We start from the raw sequence: 18,962 nt of genomic DNA, 5'->3' as shown, positions 1-18,962 counted from the left end.
AAATATTTATCCTCTGAATGTCTATTTAAGTGTTTCAAATGACCAGAAGTTACTCAGATTCATATCTAGTAAAAGTGGGAACTGAAAAATAGTGATTTTAATGAAAAAAAAAATTGAACGGGAAGATGAAACTGTTTTGTGTTCTCAATGCAAAAGTGAAATTAGTCTCAGAGTTATGTGAACAACAGTAAACAACTTAAGTATAAATTTTCAGGTTACTGTTGAATTTTATTTTGTTGATTTGAACTCACCATTTTCCTTCCTGTTGCTTACCTCCTGCATACAAATGCGTCTTAAAATCAGTAAAAGAAAGCTTAGGTTAGAAATTAATTGACAGTTTTTTCATTCTTAGCATTTTCCAATCAGTGCTTTTTTAGATCAGTGTTGTCTTAGGCTTGACTAAACGGAGAATTGTTCAGAATAAGAACTCTCATTAAAACATAGGTTTTGACATATTTGTTAACAAATCAGTTCCATTACTTAATAGTCACCACCCTACAAAATGAAAAGAAGTATTGTGTTTCCACATGAAAACACAGGCTTTATTGAAAAAAAGTATCTAGAAAAAGACTGTCTATCAAAGGGGAGGCAGATTCCCCAACACCAGCAATTATGAGGCTGTAATTATAAGGCTTATTTGCAAATGTTCTTTTACACCGTGGTTGTAAGTAGTCCACAAACAAGTACAAGTCACTTTTACTATGGAAGGAAGTATGATTGGGTGCTACCACAAACACAATTAGGTAAATAGAATATGTTGCCCCCTCCCTCCCAAGGAACCACCGATAAATAGGTCATAATGGTAAGTCTTATCATGAACACACAACTTCACACAGAAATTCACTCAGTGAATGAAACAGCCCATCCATAGTGGCCTTACGAACACGTCACGGTGGTCACTCTGCTAATTTTTTTTTTTTTTCTGATTATTCCATGCCATTTGTCATTGCCAGATGGGAGTCCTCAAAGTGGCTGCATTGACTGGGAGTCAAGAGAACGCTGGCTTTCTCCTCACTCTAACTCTGCTGTGACTTAACTTCCTCATTTCCTATCCATAAAGAGGGAACAGCTGTCTGCACAGTGTCTTACCTTTTAGATTCAAGGGAATGGGAATGATTTAACCTTGTTTTATGATTCTCTTCAGTGAAAAGAGGGTACAAGGTAAGGAAGAAAAGGAAATAAAGAGTTAGAGAAGTGAGTTACAGAAACTGACCACTGTGGTAAGAAAGGCTATGGAGTTGGCCTTAGGTCAAATTCTTGAAATAGGTAATTTTATGAACAGTAAGAAACTAGGATACTAGTTAAATTAAGTTTCATGCTGGGCTTCACTATTACATAACTGTGTGACCTTGGACAGGTTATTTAATCAGGCTGTGCCTCAATTTCCTCATCAGGAGAATGGGGTTATTGCAAGGAGTGTGTGTGTGTTGTGTATGTAAAATGCCTATATATGTGTTAGTCATCATTATCAAATGATCTCTAGGAGTTCCTGTCATGGCTCAGCGGAAGCGAATCCAACTAGTATCCATGAGGGTGTAGGTTCAATCCCTGACCTTGCTCAGTGAGTCAGGGGTCCTGCATTGCTGTTGCTGTGGTGTGTGTAGGCCAGCAGCTATGGTTCTGATTCAACCCCTAGCCTGGGAACTTCAAAATGCTTGGGGTGCAGCCTTAAAAAAAAAAAACTTCCAGTGCTCTACCTTACCAAATCCACAAAAATAATGCTTATGTAATTTGCATCCCCTCCTATTAAGCTACTTCTCACAAGGTATTAATGAATGTGTTATTCCTCCTAGGAGCACCTACAATTTAAAAGAGGCCCCAAGGGAAGGCAATGCTTAACTCAAAGGTTAGGGAACTTGTGAATGGTGGAATTTCAGACATCAACAACTAACCAACTGGGAAAATATTCTTAGATGATGCCTCCTAAAAATAGCCACTCAATAAAAGTGCCCCCCCGGGGGGGGTATGTATCTTTACACCTCCTTACATTGTATGTCACATATTCTTTGCATTTTTGTATCCACATATGCATCCTTTTTGAAGGAAAAGATCAATTTTCATCAGATTCCAAAAGAACCATGAACTAAAAATATTTAACTGTCCTTGCCCTCTAAGATGTCTTAGTGCTTAATCCTAATTCTCTGTCTATAACTAAGAGATGCACCTCTGTTCAAACACATGTACACACACACACACACACACACACACACACACACACACACACACACACACACAGTGGCAGTGGCAGAAGCCTTACCCTGGAAGCACCTCTTCTGGGTTCCTAAGGAAAAAGACTTCTCCCTTTAAGGTCTAAGCAGAAACATGCATAGATTTAGTTCTGATTATTGCTAAAACACTGTCTTCCATTATTCTTTTATCTATGCTAATTATTGTTCTTTACCCTCTTATTTCATTTTTATCTTTTTTAGGTCTATACCCAAGGCATATGGAAGTTCCCAGGATAGCGGTCAAATTGAAGCCTATGCCAGAGCCACAGCAACACCAGATCCAAGCTGCATCTGCAACCTACACTGAAGCTCGTGGCAATGCTGGATCCTTAACCCACTGAGCAAGCCCAGGGATCAAACCTGCATCCTCATGGATACTAGTCAGGTTCGTTACTGCTGAGTCACAATGGGAACTCTGGTCTTTATTCATTTTATAACCTAAGTATTTTCTTCCCTTGTTAAATGTTCTTCAAGGTATGATGAAGCCATGTCACTACATCTGTGCTGTAATTTCACAATTCATTATGGCTGTATGTTCACTTCTCCCCTAGTTTGTTATTCTCATATATAAAGCTATGGTGAATATCTTTGTACTTAGGCATCAAATAAACCTCTGATTATGAACTTGCAACAAATTCCTGGCATTGGAATTTCCAAGTCAAAAAAATTTCAATGTTTTTTAATTCATGACTCTCAGTCATTTATTTCACATTTCCAAATATCATTTATGTTTTCACTAAAGGAAACATTTAATCATATTTTTAATATTTCCAATCTTATAATTTGTAAATTTTCAAGTATTTGAAGAAAAGTTGCAGAAGTCAAAATCAAGTCTGTTTCCTTAACACTCACAAATACACACTCCCCTAATGTATGGTCATTTAAAAAGACAAAGTCAAAAATGTATTATCACTGCTGAGACAAGAAATATTTTATTCCAACTGAACATGGTGCCACAGCAAGGAATATACTCCTTTTAACCACTGGGTGTCCTCTGAACTATATTTTTAAAATTACACAGATATCACCACATCATATCTAACAAATAGTTCAGCAACCTTTCATCTTATAGCTGGTGTGATAGTGTAAAAAATCAGTTTCTTTTAAATGCGTTATTTTGAAAATTCATTAGTCATTTGGCTTACTCAGCTTTCATTTTTCAGTGAAATAGATGCATGGTGTCAGACTTTATTGAGTCAACTCAGTGTTGTAAGAAAAGAAGCAAGAACAAAAGTAACACGGAGTTCCCGTCATGGCTGGAGCTCCCTTTGTGGCTCAGTGGTTAAGGAACCCGACTAGCATCCTTGAGAACGTGGGTTCAATCCCTGGCCTCCCTCAATGGGTTAAGGATCTAGCGTTGACGTGAGCTGTGGTATAGGTTGCAGACATGGGTGGGATCTTGCGTTGCTGTGGCTGTGGTGTAGGCCGGCAACTATAGCTCTGATTTGACCCCTAGCCTGGGAACTTCCATATGCCACAGGTGCAGCCCTAAAAGGCAAACAAACAAACAAACAAAAAAAAAACCAAACAAACAAAAGTAATAAAATTGTATTCAGAAGTGATTTTTATCCCAAGCACTAAGTGAAACCAAAATTGTAATGTGAATATGAGATCACTTTAGCTCTCGCTTTCCCGTAAGAAAAATGTTTTTCTTTGAGACTGTGTTTGAAGATTTCAGAGTGATATACTTCTAGAAGATAGTAAAGTCCAAAAATTCTGCATTTGAAGCTCAAATTAGACCACTTAAGAATGAGGGGCATAATTGGAGAAAGAAAGAGAATAGGTATACAAACCTTATTGTGAAAAACCAACAAGGAAGTCTACAATCCTAATGAGTAAGATAAATATATGCTTGGCATTCCCTCCTAAATTCTTTCCAAATAATGTCTTTTTTATTTGATATTGTTCAATTAGTAAATGAGTCCATTTACCTATAAACAACTGGCAAATAATCCAGGGATTCAGTAACATATGATGCACCTAGGTCACACATCTCTTTTTCTATAAGTAAGCACTGATTTCAACTTTTTCTTTCTTTTTTTTTTTTTGCTTTATCTGTTGTTTATTATATAAATCCATGTACACTGGAAAAGAAGTCATCTACGCAGAATCTCTCCTTACATAGCACCTTCTCAGTCACAACAGAAACAGCTCCCAAGAGGACCTACAACATCCCAATCTCCAAACAAGGGCTCTTTTTCAGCCCCATAATTCTGGAGCTAGCATCCAGCCTTTCCACTGATGACACTGCAACATCCAGCTTCTCTGACCCCCTTTAAGTGTTTCTTCTTTGACTTGTTCACTGGTTTCTCTTTCCTACCTCTCCATGTAGGCATTTATCGACCCTTGCTTTTAGCTTCTCTCTTCTCTCTCAACACTCTTTTCTTCAATAATTTCAACCAAGCATCTTGGCAGTGAGGGTTAGAAAAAGGAAGATAGGATGGGAGCTTGAGCAATTTCAAAGGAAATATTTTAAAACTGTTTACGATGAGGAAGATTAAACTAATACATGGTCTAAAGTAGGTGACAGAAGAGTCATTAAATAAAATGTAAAAGGAATGAGGGAAGAGCTGCAGGAACAAGGTCCTAGGAAAAGTGGGAACCTGCAACCTACGCCTCCCACATGGTCCAGTGACTCTTTGAAACTACAGCACCACTGACATGCTTCAGAATAACATTGTCCCAGGAGCTGGCAGCGCAGAGCCGCTGAGGGATGGGTTGGTGTGGGGCATTTAAAAAAAAATGAAGAAAGGAAATGAGAAAAAACAGGAATAATATTTAAGTGGTTTGTCCATTAGATTTCCAGCACTTATTCTAAAGTCAGTAAATTTAGCTTCTATTTAATGCCTTTGATTTTGTTAACTTTGATTTCAATTTCATGTGCTATAAGGTATCATCTCCAGAGACAATTTTGGTAGGATCTCAGGTCTTAGGCAATTAGGCTTTTTAATTCAAAGTAAATAATAAAGGATATTTTATTGCTGTTTGATATAATGTTGCTATGTATAACATATGTTCTTTAATAAAGGCAAAATGCTTAACTATTTTATTAGCCATTCCCTACCACTTATATAACAGTTTGTATATCACAAATTTTTAATTTAAAAGCACATTATTTTCATAGTCTTTGTTGAAGAAAGTCTGTACTTTCTAACACTTGGCATATGTATCTGATTGTTACATAGAGTTGTTTTAAAACAAAAGGACTACTATGCTTAATGAACTACCAAACTTCCGTTTTTCAAGGGAAAGACTCTACAATATATAGTCAACAAGAGCATTTGAGTCCTGCTTAGAAATCAGTAAGGGGCTCACTTTTATTCCCAAGCAAGTTCTCTTTGTTGCCTAGTAATAGTAATAATAAGATCCTAGTAATACTACTAATAATAGTAATACTATTAAGGTAACAGTAATAAGGTTAAGCATTTTGCCTCTATTAAAGAACATAAAATAACTAATAATAATTGTAATAATAATAAGGTAACAGTAATAAAATAAAAGTAACCATAATAATAATTGTAGTAGTAATAATAATAACAACAATGGCAGCTAATAGAGCACTTCATATGGCCCAGGCACTGTTCTGGACATTTCATGTGCTTGATTTCATTGATCTTCACATTAGCTCATGGAGAGGCCATTACTGTCCCCATTTTACAGATGAGGCGCCCTTAGTGAAGCAGAGTGATTTGCCTAAGAACACATAGTGAAGAAGTGGCAGAGCTGGGAACAAATCCGTGTGGTCAGAATCCACAGCCTGCACTCAGCAAGTGCAACATGCTGCCTCCCTGGGCACCAGGGGCTGGGTGGCCGGCTGACTGGGCTGTGAGTGTGGTCCGTCAAAGCTTCCACAGTGAAGGAGAAAGAAGAGAATATGCTCTCACGAAGGTCTCAGAATAGCACAGAGATTTTGTCCTGAATTTTATAAACTTCCTGCATTTTTCTCAGAATTCAATCTGAATACAGGTCTTAGGATAAGGCTGTTTGAATGTTTACATAATGCCTGGTATTTTAACTGTAGGTTTTGCACTTAAATCTGTGGATTGCTTATGAAGACCCATATGATAGGCTCCACACAAGAAAATACCAATTCTAATACCTATGTAAACAAGTTTCACTCACTGAAAGGCAAGCAGTAACCTAAATTATACCATGATACACAGAGAAGAAGGCAAATGCACCAGAAACCACTCAGAGAAATCCAGAAAAGAGGAGACATGGAATGCCCATAATGGTTAATTACCTCTAAACTTGTAAACCCCACGTCTCTTGGTCGAAACTCATGAGGAGCTACAAGCATTTAATAAATGGAACTGAATCTGAAATGAAAACCTATACCTGAAGAAAACTAGAAAAGAGGACACGTGATTCAAGAAGCTAAACACTGTCATTATGATACAACCCCAGGAATCTCTAGTACAAAATAATCTCACTAGCAGTTTCTACTCATCTTCTCACAGAAGAGGATGGAATTTTACTAAACGACAAAGAAAGTCAGGGAATTGCCAACATCTAGGCATAGTCTCCAGTCTAATTGCAACTGAGAAGGACCTATGAGCCTTCCCAGGCAGACAACCCCACCACTACCGGTTCCCGCCATCTGTGTCCTCTGCCTTCCTCTTGTTTGTAGAAAATCTTTAGCCTCCTATGCCTTCCCCAACTTCCAAAGAATACATTTAATCAGAGAAGTGAGAAAATGCAGAAACAAAGGAAAGCAGTCAAGCAAGACAAAATAATAATATTTTAGTCATTAAAGAAAGTCCAGGGCTTTTAGTTCATTCTCAAGGGCCATAGATAATATTCTGAGCCCTTGAGCTGTTTTGCAGATACTGAAACCCCCACTAAGCAGAAGTTACCTATATGTTACCCATAAGCATGGAGATCCCAGACCAGTTGGACCCAGAAAACTGATGATGTTGACTCCTGATAACCTCACCACCAACCAATCACAAGAATGTCCACTAGCTGATCATGCACTGCACAACCTTGTTCCCTTATCCCATCTTTAAAAACATTTCCCTGAAAGCCATGCAGGAGTATGGGTCTTTTGAGCACTAGCTGCCTAGACTCCTGGCTTGGCACCTTGCAATAAACATTGCACTTTCCTTCACCATGACCCAGGGTCAGTAGATTGGCTTTACTGTGCCTGGGCAAGTGGACCCAAGTTTGGTTCAGTAACATAATCAAAGTCAGGGAAACTGTACTGAAAAGCACAGTTGGTGAACCATTTGTGTCATGAGGTCTGAAACAGAGCAAACTTACATTCCTGAAAGACTTTTTCTCTCTTCTGAATGCTCAGGCCCCTTACTCAAAAATGCAACCATCTAGGAGTTCTCGTTGTGGCTCTGTGGAAGCAGACCCGACTAATGTCCATGAGGATGCAGGTTCAAGCCCTGGCCTTGTTCAGTGGGTTAAGGATCCAGTGTTGCTGTGGCTGTGGTGTAGGCCTGCAGCTATAGCTCTGATTCAACCCCCAGCCTGGGAACTTCCATATACTGTGGGTGTCCCCTAAAAAGCCAAAAAAAAAAAAAAAAAAAAAGAAAAAGAAATGCAACCATCTAGAATACCTCTTGGGTAGGAGGCCTCTTTAAGAGACAACCTACCTTTAAGTTCCATCAGTGCCTCTCTTTCTAAACAGTGTCTCTCCTTTTAAACTAGCCAAGACTGCAAATCCTGGAAACAAAATAAGCAAAAATCAGAGTGGATTCTGTGGAGTGGAGCAGGATGTGGGAGGACTGGGTTGTGGTCAGGCTGTGTGTGCACTGCACCCTGGGGGAATAGATGTCCTAGGTGAAGTGGTCTTTGTGGGGACTGAGGTCAGAAGAGCCCCATTAGCGGTACCTGCTAAGGAGTGAAGTGTTTTTTTTTTTTTTAATATATAGTTAACTTACAACGTTGTATTAGTTTCAGATGTACAACAGAGTGACTCAGTTATACATATACAAATATATCTACTCTTTCAGATTCTTTACCTTATAGGTTATTATAAAATATTGAGTAGAGTTCCCTGTGCTATACAGTAGGTCCTGGTTGGTTATCTATTTTATATAGTGTGTATATGTTGATCCCAGACTCCTAACTTAACCCCTCACTTTCTCCTTTGGGAGCGAAGTTTTTCCACGCATTTCATTTCAGATGATGTTCTATACTAAACGAAAGCCACTAGATAGTGGGATTTTACCAGAAGTGTGCACCCTCCTCATCCACAGATCTGAGGAGAGTGGATGAGAAAAACCTGATGTGCTCATGACAGCTGGTAAGCTCTAGATGTAGACAGAGCTCCACTTAAAAATGAGTAAACAGGAATAAAGAAACCTAGTCTCTATAAAGGAAAATTCAAAAGAAGAGAGCATCATCTTCCTGATGAATGAGAGATAACAAATTTCATCAAATGATATACTCTAAGAAGAAAATTTCAGCAAGAAAAGTCTGCATCCTTAGTAGGAAACAAGATGCTGTTAGCTCCATGAAACCCAGTAGAAAGTTGCAGATGCAGAGCAAATGGAGATGGGAAGGTAACAGAGTAAGACAAAGGGAGGGGAGAGTACATTTAAGAGGGATTCAATGAAACAGGAAAAAAAGGGCAGAATTCAAACCTGTATTGAAAGTGTCGAGGAGCAGAATTTAGATGACAGAAATAGAAAATGGGGGATAAACTTCAGAAAGTCTCACAAGAATTCCCCCTGTGGCTCAGCGCTAATGAACCTGACTAGTACCCATGAGGATGTGAGTTCAGTTCCTGGCCTCCCTCAGTGAGTTAAGGATCTGGCGTTGCCCTGAGCTGTGGTGTAGGTCGCAGATGTGGTTCGGATCTGGTGTTGCTGTGGCTGTGGCTGTGGCCAGTAGCTGCAGCTCCAATTGGACCCCTAGCCTGGGAATTTCCATATGCTGCAGGAGCAGCCCCCACAAAAAGAAAGAAAGAAAGAAAGAAAGAAAGAAAGAAAGAAAGAAAGAAAGAAAGAAAGAAAGAAAGAAAGAAAGAAAGGAAGGAAGGAAGGAAGGAAGGAAGGAAGGAAGGAAGGAAGGAAGGAAGGAAGGAAAAGGTCAAAGAGAAAACTGAGGCAGGTGATTAATTAATGTCTAATCTCAGAATTTTAGGTATGTTTTAAAAGATCAAATATACTGAAATAAGAGCAATAATTAAATAATGGACATTCCAGGAAAAAAATTAACAGAAAAACACACGTATAGGTACATCCTGGCAATTTTTTTTAATTGTAAGAATAAAAGAAAAAAAATCACATATGCACCAAAAGTAGGGAAAACAAGCTTTCTAAAAATAAAGAAAAAGTAGGCACCCTCAAACATCTTCTCTATAGCACAAAAAGTCAAAAAACCATGGAGAACAGGTACAGATTTTTGAGGGGACAGAACTGTTACCCCCAAATGTACTATTGTACTATTTTCTTGTGTGAAGGCAGAAGAAAAACATCCTTAGGATCCACACCGACAGAGAAAAACACCATTCACATTCCTTCACTGAAAAAAAATCATCTTAAAATATATTCTAGTCAATGAAGAAATAAGAAAAATTTAGAACTAAAAAAAAAAAAAAAAAAAAGTGGAGAAACAGCAGTAGAAAGGATTTAGGGATTTCTTTCAGTGAGTTTAACTTTCCAAATCAGACCTCCAGCTGGATTCTGGATCTCCAGGTAAGCCTGGTAGGACTGCCTTTGGGGCACCCCTTCAGCATTGCCTCCTTCTTGGCAGTGGGGCATGAGCTTGTCTAGCCACAATCAACTCCCCACTCTTAAAATGCACAAGAGATTGTCATGACCTATCACCCTTAAAATCGCCTCTGCTGTGGTCCTCTTCCAGAACCAGCTAAGGACAGCTTTATTATCTGCTGGTGAGAACGCTGTCCCAGAAGACTTCTTGAACAAGAAATATGTTTTCTTCCCTCAAAAACACAGCACAAAATGACCAGATTAAATGCTATATTAAATGCTGAAGTACCTGCATAATTATTTCCTGCTTATTTAAAAGCCGCACATAATGATGACTCCAATTGAGAAGAGCCCATTGTCTATCATTTTAGTCTTGGCCCTGTTAGTGTCATTCCTTTGTTATTTCAGCCTAAATGGAGTTTACACACAAGGAAAAAATGATGGAAAAAAAAATGCTAAGATGGAAAGAGTCGTCATCTCTCTAGGTGCTAGAATTATAGATGACAGTGTTTTCATTTTAAAATTTTTTGGTACATTCTAAATTTTCTTCAGAGGTTATATTTTAGCTATATGATTATTTAGAAGTTACTAAAATCAGTACATGTAATGATTATAAACACACACCACTATCACATTAATTTGAGAATACACACAAAATTTCACAGCAGCAGTTCAATAATTGAAATGGTAAGTCTGGGTAATGCTTTCATATCTCACAAATACATATTACTTTTGTGATTCAAAAAAGACATTTCATTAAGAGAAAAAAGGTTAGAAAGAATTTTAAAAAGAAGTCATTCAATACTTAACTCATATACTTTAGAAGAAGGAAAGGTAAACACTCAGGGAAAGAATGGCACTAATGCTATTAAAGAAAACTTATCAAATATCTTTTCCTTTAAGGTGCAATTTTGATTCTATAAATCTCCCTTTATCAAAAAAAAAAAAACCACCATGTCTATTATTAAATTAGAAGTTCTTAAAAGAGGCTCTGTGAGATCATGCCCAACACATGCTTTAAATTCCATTCCTAGGGACTTTACTGAAATAAGTTGCTAAAATGCTCACACTTCCCCATGTAGCCAGATATGTCAGTCAAATACTTTAAATAGATTTGATTGCCAGTTTGGAAAGGCTACTTTGTTCCACTGTATTTAAAGGTGATGATAAATGCTTTCATTTTTCTTTTTCCTGCTCTCTAGTCATTTTACCTCTGGCTCATTTGTCTTTGCAACTTTTTGCCTTCTAATTCCTCTACATCTGGGAAGGACTTAGCACATTCCTAATAGTTGCTACATAAAACAAAAAAAAAATACATTCTCACAGACACTTATTCAACTCCATCCTCAAGCATTTATATTGCAAATGCAACATGACACATGACATTTCAGTTGTAAGAGTCTATTAAAATTGCTTCAGACATCCTAGGATCATTTAGTGGCTATTTAAGGGGTCATATTCTAGACGAGTAAGAAAACTCATGATAGCAGGAGAAAAAGAGCTCTGAAATTAATACAGCTGCATTCATGCCCAGATATTCTTCCATATGACAACATAATGATGGTTCTTGCCTAACCCTAATAGTTTCTTCTCCTGGTACTATCTTCCCAAAGTTCTCCTCTGTAATCTTTTTCTCACATCTAATGCAGCAGAGCCATAAAGGGAGAAGCATAAAACACCAAGAGACCCCTCTGAGCACTGAAAGCAAATTTTCAAACTGACTGCATTTCAAAGGCTAGGGTTTGTCCTTGGAAGCCTAACCAGTATGTTGGCATATGCTTGAGGAAAACATGTTGCTTAACCTTTGGAGGTACAGTCTAGTTTGAAAATGGATTACCAAAAGCCCAAACTAAGCTTCTTAATCTCACTTCTTATTCAACAGAGCAATAGGTAAGAAAATATTTGAGAGAAAGAATCAGTTTGGGGAAACATTTCTCTGGTAATCTTGAAAAGAGGATGGCAACCAAATGTGCAGGGTAGGCAGGGCAGATTACAAATCCAGACTGCACGTGGTTTTATAATCATGAACAGAAAGGCTAACACAGGTGCTGTTCCTGGCTCGCTCAGTGGGTTAAGGATCCAGCATTGCCATGAGCTGTGGTGTAGGTCTCAGACACGGCTCAGATGCCACGTTGCTGTGGCTGTGATGTAGGCTAGCAGCTATAGCTCCGATTCAACCCCCAGCCTGGAAAGCTCCATATGCTGTGGGTGCGGCCCTAAAAATAGGGGGCTGGGGGAGGCTAACATAATGCCTACTGCAGAGTGATTTCCTTAAATTGTCTCCAGGACACAGCATCTCATCAATGACTTCTTTGCACATAACGTAAAGAATTAGAGACTCTTTAGAGACAGACTATACCGGAAATATAACTCGATTATCAAATCATCCCACTCACACATCTGTCCATCTTTTCGAATAGATGTGGGCAGAATTTGGTGACAAAATAAACAATCCTCAATCTCAGACTATGCGAATCTCTGCAGTGGTTTATGCCATAGGAGCAGGACAAAGCTTCCATCTCCTCTTTGCTTCTGCTACAGCTGGGACAGGGCAGGACAGATGGGTATGTCCAGGCTGTGGCACAAGTGCCAGAGCTATAAATTTGGATTTCTCAGAAATGTTATGAAACAATGTCAGACCTTGCTTGAATTGCTGACAAAAAAAAAAAAAAAAAAAGAATAACTCTTTCTTCTCTCAAGGTGGAAGTTCATCCTTTGAGTTTCAAAAAACTAAAGTACAGCCATCATACTGACTCAGAAATCTCAAACTGCCCCCTTCCTGCATTTGTAACAGGGCTACTTATCAGTTTTCCCAAGCCCTTTATAAATATGAAAATAAGGCACTTTAAATCCAGATATGATCAAAAGACTTAACACTGGGCTAGCATCTGTTGCCTAAACTAACAATGCCTAACAATATTCCAGACATAATATTTAAGCTTTCACATAAGAACTTAATTGTTGAGAATAATCTATAGGAACTAGGTCACCAACCACTTGATGGTATTGGAAAAGAAGATTTCCTCTTTTGTGCAGATAGTTTAAGCTTGATTAATATTAAGATAATAACATCTAAAAACATTATTTCCTGGTCTGGAGAGTTAAGAAAACACTACAGTTTTCAAACAGGAAATTATTTAATAGATAACTCTTCTGGAACTATATTTAAAGAGTAGAGTTGATAGGGGAACTGAGTGATATTATATAGATTTTCACGCTAGTAAAAAGGGGAAAATGTGTTTTTGCCCATGGAAATTTATTTTTTTAATAATTTAACCAAGAAACAAGATAAATCTTTTTTGTTTGTTTTGTCTTTTTGCCTTTTCTAGGGCCGCTCCCGAGGCATATGGAGGTTCCCAGCTAGGGGTCTAATTGGAGCTGTAGCCACCGGCCTACACCACAGCCACAGAATGTGGGGTCTGAGCCACGTCTGTGACCTACACCACAGCTCACGGCAACACCAGATCCTTAACCCACTGAGCAAGGGCAGGGATCGAACCCGCAACCTCATGGTTCCTCGTCGGATTCGTTAACCATTGAGCCATGACAGGAACTCCCGGGATAAATCTTAATACAAGTTTACTTTTAATTTGTAAAGAAATATTTGCCTTCCATGGGTACAAAATTTCACTATGAATTTGCACAGTAAGAAATAATCTATATTTTCAGGGTGTTGGTCGTAGAAATAGTAAGACACAGCAGACGACCAAACAGTGCCAAATTCATAGCAAGTTCTAGTCACAAGGGTGAGAATTCATATTGAAGGTACTGAAATATATTGACTATTTCAAACAGCAGAAAATAAGTAGAGACAGAAGCTAGATTCTGGAAACATGTTAAGGATATTGTGAAAAAATAAGGACCTTGCTATTTTACAAACTAGAAATGTTGATACTGATTTCTATTGAGTAAAGATAGAAATCTCCATTGAGATTTAAAAATGTAAAATGCAGGAAAAGGAAGGCAAGCCCCAGTACCCCTTTGAAGGACAGAACTTTCACATGACCCTTCCACGGAACCAGGCCGTGCTGTCAGGGCATATAAGGAGGCATCGTTCTGTGAAAGGAGACGTTCACGGGCTCGAAGAAAACCCATCTCAAACTGAGGAGGTATGGTTTTACTAGGATTTCCACAGAATGGATCCAAAGAAAAGTAGTTCTTTCTCTCTTCCTTTTGTTCACGAACCTGAATGACTGGTTTAGTCTAGGTTACCACTGTCCTTTCATGGTGACTCTCATAAAAAAAGATCTCCTTTTTCCACTCCAGCACTTGGTTTCCCCTGCTCAGTGTTCTATTCACCAAAAAACAGTTACAATTCACCAATCTCTGCAAGAGAAACATCCTCAACGACAGTTCTGTTTCTACTTGGAAACTGTCCCTAGGTTCCTCTTCCAGGAACACTTAAAGTTTTCTAAATACTATTTTTAATGATTTCCACTTAGCCTTGAATCAAATCTTAGTTTAAAACAAAATTTGCCAATATTCCGCTAGGAGATATTTGCTACCTCATTATTTATTTCAAGACAGAATTCACAATTTAAGAACAAGGGAAAATGACAACCCAGTATTGTGGAAATTACCTCATCTGATCCTTTCTGTTCTCCTGACTTGGAAGACGATCCACTGGTTTTTCCACTGACATGCTACAAAAATATTTAAAAAGATAATGTTTAATAGAGGGAGGGGATACAAGATAATAGAATAATAACTTCACTCCCAAAGGGCTAAATATATAGACTGTAAAAACAAGGGCCCCTTTAATCTTCCTCCTGAGAATGTTGATAATTCTACACCGACGTATGTGGCCTTCAAAATTAAGCGACGCTACAGACATTCATTTGGGATGTAGGAAGTCAGTCTGTAATTAACCAGACACAGATCTGATGCTGATGGTGATGCCGGTGTGGCATTCTGCCTCCTACAAAAATGCCTCATGGAATTTTAAAGCCCAAATTTTCGGCATGGGAGATATCTGGTTCCTTGTGGAGATGAGATGTCTGAGGACCACACTGAACCTAAAGCCATACTTCAGTCTCAGTTCAGCATGAACTGCAGGGAGGACCACCTCTTGTCAACCATCAATTCCAGTGGCTCTTGAGAATTCTCTGGAGTTCTTCCATCTGAGTATTTATGAACTCAGAAAGATAAACGCTGAATTGATCTTTTTGAGAATGAAAGAAAAACATTGTTCCTGAAAAGGGGACAAAAAATTATTTCCTTTCTCGCACATTGTGGGATATGCAAGAAAGTGAGAAAAGGAATTCTAAATATAAGAAAATAAGAGGCTCTCCATTGTGTTAGACCCTAGTTACCTTCAGTTAAAGTGAAATATAAAATCCCATTATATTCCCTAGAGCAGAATCACAAGCTGGATATGCAGGTAACTTAAATTACCCAAATTAAGAAGAATTGCAATAATGGTAATAGTAATAATAATTTACATCATTCTTTAATCTACAAGGCACTTTCTTATACATTTTTATTTGATATAAAAAAATAGGCTCACATGATTTCATGGATTTAGAAAAAACTAAGAATAAAAGACATGTAATATACTTTCCACAAGGACACCTACCTAGTAAATGAAAAAAGTTTGCAAACCAGGTTTTCTGAATTAAAATCTATTGTTTGTCACTATACCACGATAAATGAAATAAGATCATATTCCCTTTAATCATATCAACAGATTTTTTTATTTAAAAAAAAAAAGGCCAAGCAATATTAGACATGTGGGTGAAAGTTTTTAGTAGGTCTTTGTATAGAAAACTAGAAAGAGGAGTTCCCATCGTGGTGCAGTGGAAACAAATCGGACTAGGAACCATGAGGTTGAGGGTTTGACTCCCTGGCCTTGTTCAGTGGGTTAAGGATCTGGCGTTGCCGCGAGCTGTGGTGTAGGTCACAGATGCGGCTCGGATTCTGCAGGTTGCTGTGGCTGTGATGTAGACCAGCGACTATAGCTCCAATTTGACCCCTAGCCTGGGAACCTCCATATGCCATCGGTGCAGCCCTAAAAAGACAAAAAAAAAAAAAAAAGAAAGAAAAAAGAAATCACTTTCATGAATGGAAAATTCTTCCACAAATGCAAGCCTCTCATGGATTAGTGGGTAGACCCCACAGAAAAGCAGGCAGGCTGCAAGAGCTTGATGAATGAAGCTCTCTAGAGTCTTTGTTTCACCCAGATGTTAAGAGTTTGGCTACCATTAAGAGCAATCAGTATAGAATAATCAATGAATCTTGAAGAAAAGAAAAGCCATTTAAAAGCTTTTTATATATAAAAAGCCATTTAAAAGCTTTATATATGTATATTTATATATCAGAGCTAGGTGGTAATTGATAAGTTCTAGAATACTTAGTAAACAAAAGATTCTTAAAGGCCAGCCTAGAGGGAAGGATTATTCAACATTTGGAGAGAGAATTTCAGAGGGAGAGGTCTACAATGACAGGGATTTACCAATCTGTCTCCTTCCAGAACTGGGGAATTTATTTATTTATTTATTTATTTTATTTACTTTTTTGTCTTTTGTCTTTTTACTTCTGCACCCACAGCACATGAGGTTCCCAGAATAGGGGCCAATCAGAGCTGTAGCTGCCAGCCTACACCACAGCCACAGCAACCCAGGATCCAAGCTTCATCTTCATCCTACACCTTGGCTCTCTGCAATTCTAGATCCTTAAGCCACTGAATGAGGCCAGGGATCAATTTCCAGTCTTCATGGATACCGGTCAGGTTTGTTAACCACTGAGCCACAACAGGAGCTCCAAAAGTGGTAAATTTAGAACCACGATACCACACTCACTTCTTATCACTGATTCCATATCTTTTTCAGATTAGATATAAGTAATGCATAACAGCAATGATATCCACTGTTTAACTGAGCATACTGTTTCAATTACTTATATTCCATTTTACAAATGAGAAAACTTAAAAGAGGCAACTCGCTCTTGCCTGGGGTAAGACTTTTTGCTCTCTGCAAGGTCCCACTCTGTTTCCTGCTCATGTGGCAAACATATATGATGATTTATTACCCTACAGTCAACATGCAGACAGCCTTTTTTTCTCTAAAATATAGGTAGATGTTTTACATTAAAACATTTTTAGAAAGTTGTTTCCTTGTAGTGTTTCAAAATTGCAGTCCTCCAGACTAACCAACATCACTAGTTACTTGCGTCCACTAAAATGCTCAAAATCCCTCACAGTTATGTAGTTTTCAAATAATAGTTTCAGAGTGGCATATATAGCAAACACTTTTTAAAATGTTGAGTTAATGTGAAAACTTATAAAAATTATGCTATAAGAATTGGTGTTTTGTAATTTCAAAAGAAATATTTGCTCTCAACAGAATGATGAGTATAATAATAACATAAATAAAAATCATATAATCAAATAGCAACTTTTAAGGAACTGTATGGATCATATTTTTCTCCTTCTTTTTAAATCTGGCTTTTTATTATAAATATTTTACTAACATACAGAAAAGTTAAAAGAGTAATACAGTGAATGTCAATTGTCCTACCACTTTGATTCAACAACTATTAACATTGTTGCCATATGTTGCTGTATCTGCACATATTACAGATACATAGATCTATCTCTATCTATCTATCATCTATTTGTATATGTACCTCCACTTGAAAGCAAATTTCAGATAGTTTGAAACTTTAGCCCTAAACATTTCATCAAGTATCTCCTTAAATTAAGGACTTTTTCCTATATAACTGCAATACATCATCACTCTAACAAAACTCTAACAGAATTACCAGGAATTACCTAATGCCATTCAGTTTCCAGTGAGTAGCAACTTTATAAACTAATCATTGCCCTGACCATTTCTTGGGGCTTATTCAATATTCAGCAGTCTATTAATGATGTAAAATCAGTTCTAGCTTTTCACCAAGAGAGATTCCAAGTGCCTGATTATTAAATTCATGGAATAATTGCGTACTTTCCATATAACTGAGCCGGTAGAATGAAATGTTTGGGAATGATATAGGTTAAATTTGATCCAGCTTAGGAACCTACAGCAGATCTTTCAAAAAGTGAAGAGAGAAAATTTTGTCTACTTCCACAAATAGCTGGTGGTTTGGGGAGAGCTGAGAGAAACATGAAGAAGAGAAGGAGTGATAGGTCAGGAAAGAGAACTGAACACAGACTGGAAATAGCCAGCAAGGACTCTTGCACAAGAGGGAACAGGAGCTAATGTGTTCTAAATTTCTCCTCTATGGAGTTCCCGTCATGGTGCGGAGGAAATAAATCCGACTAGGAACTATGAGGTTGCGGTCTTGCTCATTGGGTTAAGGATTGAGCATTGCCCTGAGCTGTGGTGTGGGTCACAGACATGGCTCGGATCCTACATTGCTATGGCGCAGGCCCACAGCTGTAACTCCGATTTGACCCCTAGCATGGGAACCTCCATATGCTGTGAGTGCGGCCCTAAAAAAAGCAAAAATAAATAAATAAATAAATATCTCCTTTGTGTTAAGCCCTGCTCCGGACATTTCCACTACGAGGTCCCCTTAAATGCCAGAGCAACTCTAGGGATATACATTGTCAGCTCATTTTATGGATAAAGAAATTGAGGATATGAAAAATGAGATCCTCTTCTGTCACACTACATATCATGGTCATAGTCTACGGACCAGAGACTGGGCTACTCTGAACCAAGTTAAATGCTAGCTGAAATCTTTTGCTTCCCATCAAGAAAGCCTTATTCTAGGGAGTTCCCATTGAGGTTCAGAGGAAACAAACCCAACGAGTGTCCATAAGGATGAGGGTTTGATCCCTGGCCTCACTCAGTGAGTTAAGAATCCTGTATTGCTCAACTACAGATGTGATAAATTCATTTGAGTAATAAAAAAGTAAATAAAAAGAAAAAAAAAGAATCCCGTATTGCTGTGGCTGGGGCATAGGCTGCAGCTGCAGCTCTGATTCAACCCCTCATCTGGGAATCTCCAGATGCCACAGATGCAGCCTGAAAAAGCAACACCAAACCAAATAAAAAGCCCTAAGAGGAAAACAACTAAAAAATTCCCCAACAAAATCAAAGTCAAACCTTTCTATTCTAAAGCT

General features: G+C 38.1%; 1 protein-coding gene across 18 annotated transcripts in view; it reads right to left on the bottom strand.

The window, feature by feature from the left end:
* The window catches only part of CAST (calpastatin), a 122,886-nt gene that overhangs the window by 93,692 nt on the left and 10,232 nt on the right, over positions 1-18,962 (bottom strand). For 14 of the 18 annotated variants that reach the window (XM_021080966.1, XM_021080941.1, XM_021080960.1 and 11 more), the window contains 1 exon segment: positions 14,476-14,538. The exons of the other annotated variants lie outside the window; for them this stretch is intronic. In XM_021080966.1, coding sequence (XP_020936625.1) covers positions 14,476-14,538 — 63 coding nt within the window. 18 annotated transcript variants of the gene reach the window in all.

Source organism: Sus scrofa, chromosome 2, assembly GCF_000003025.6.
Source record: "Sus scrofa isolate TJ Tabasco breed Duroc chromosome 2, Sscrofa11.1, whole genome shotgun sequence".
NCBI classification, from domain to species: domain Eukaryota; kingdom Metazoa; phylum Chordata; class Mammalia; order Artiodactyla; family Suidae; genus Sus; species Sus scrofa.
Note: the sequence above shows the minus strand (reverse complement) of the source record. Positions and strands in the feature narration are given on the sequence as shown.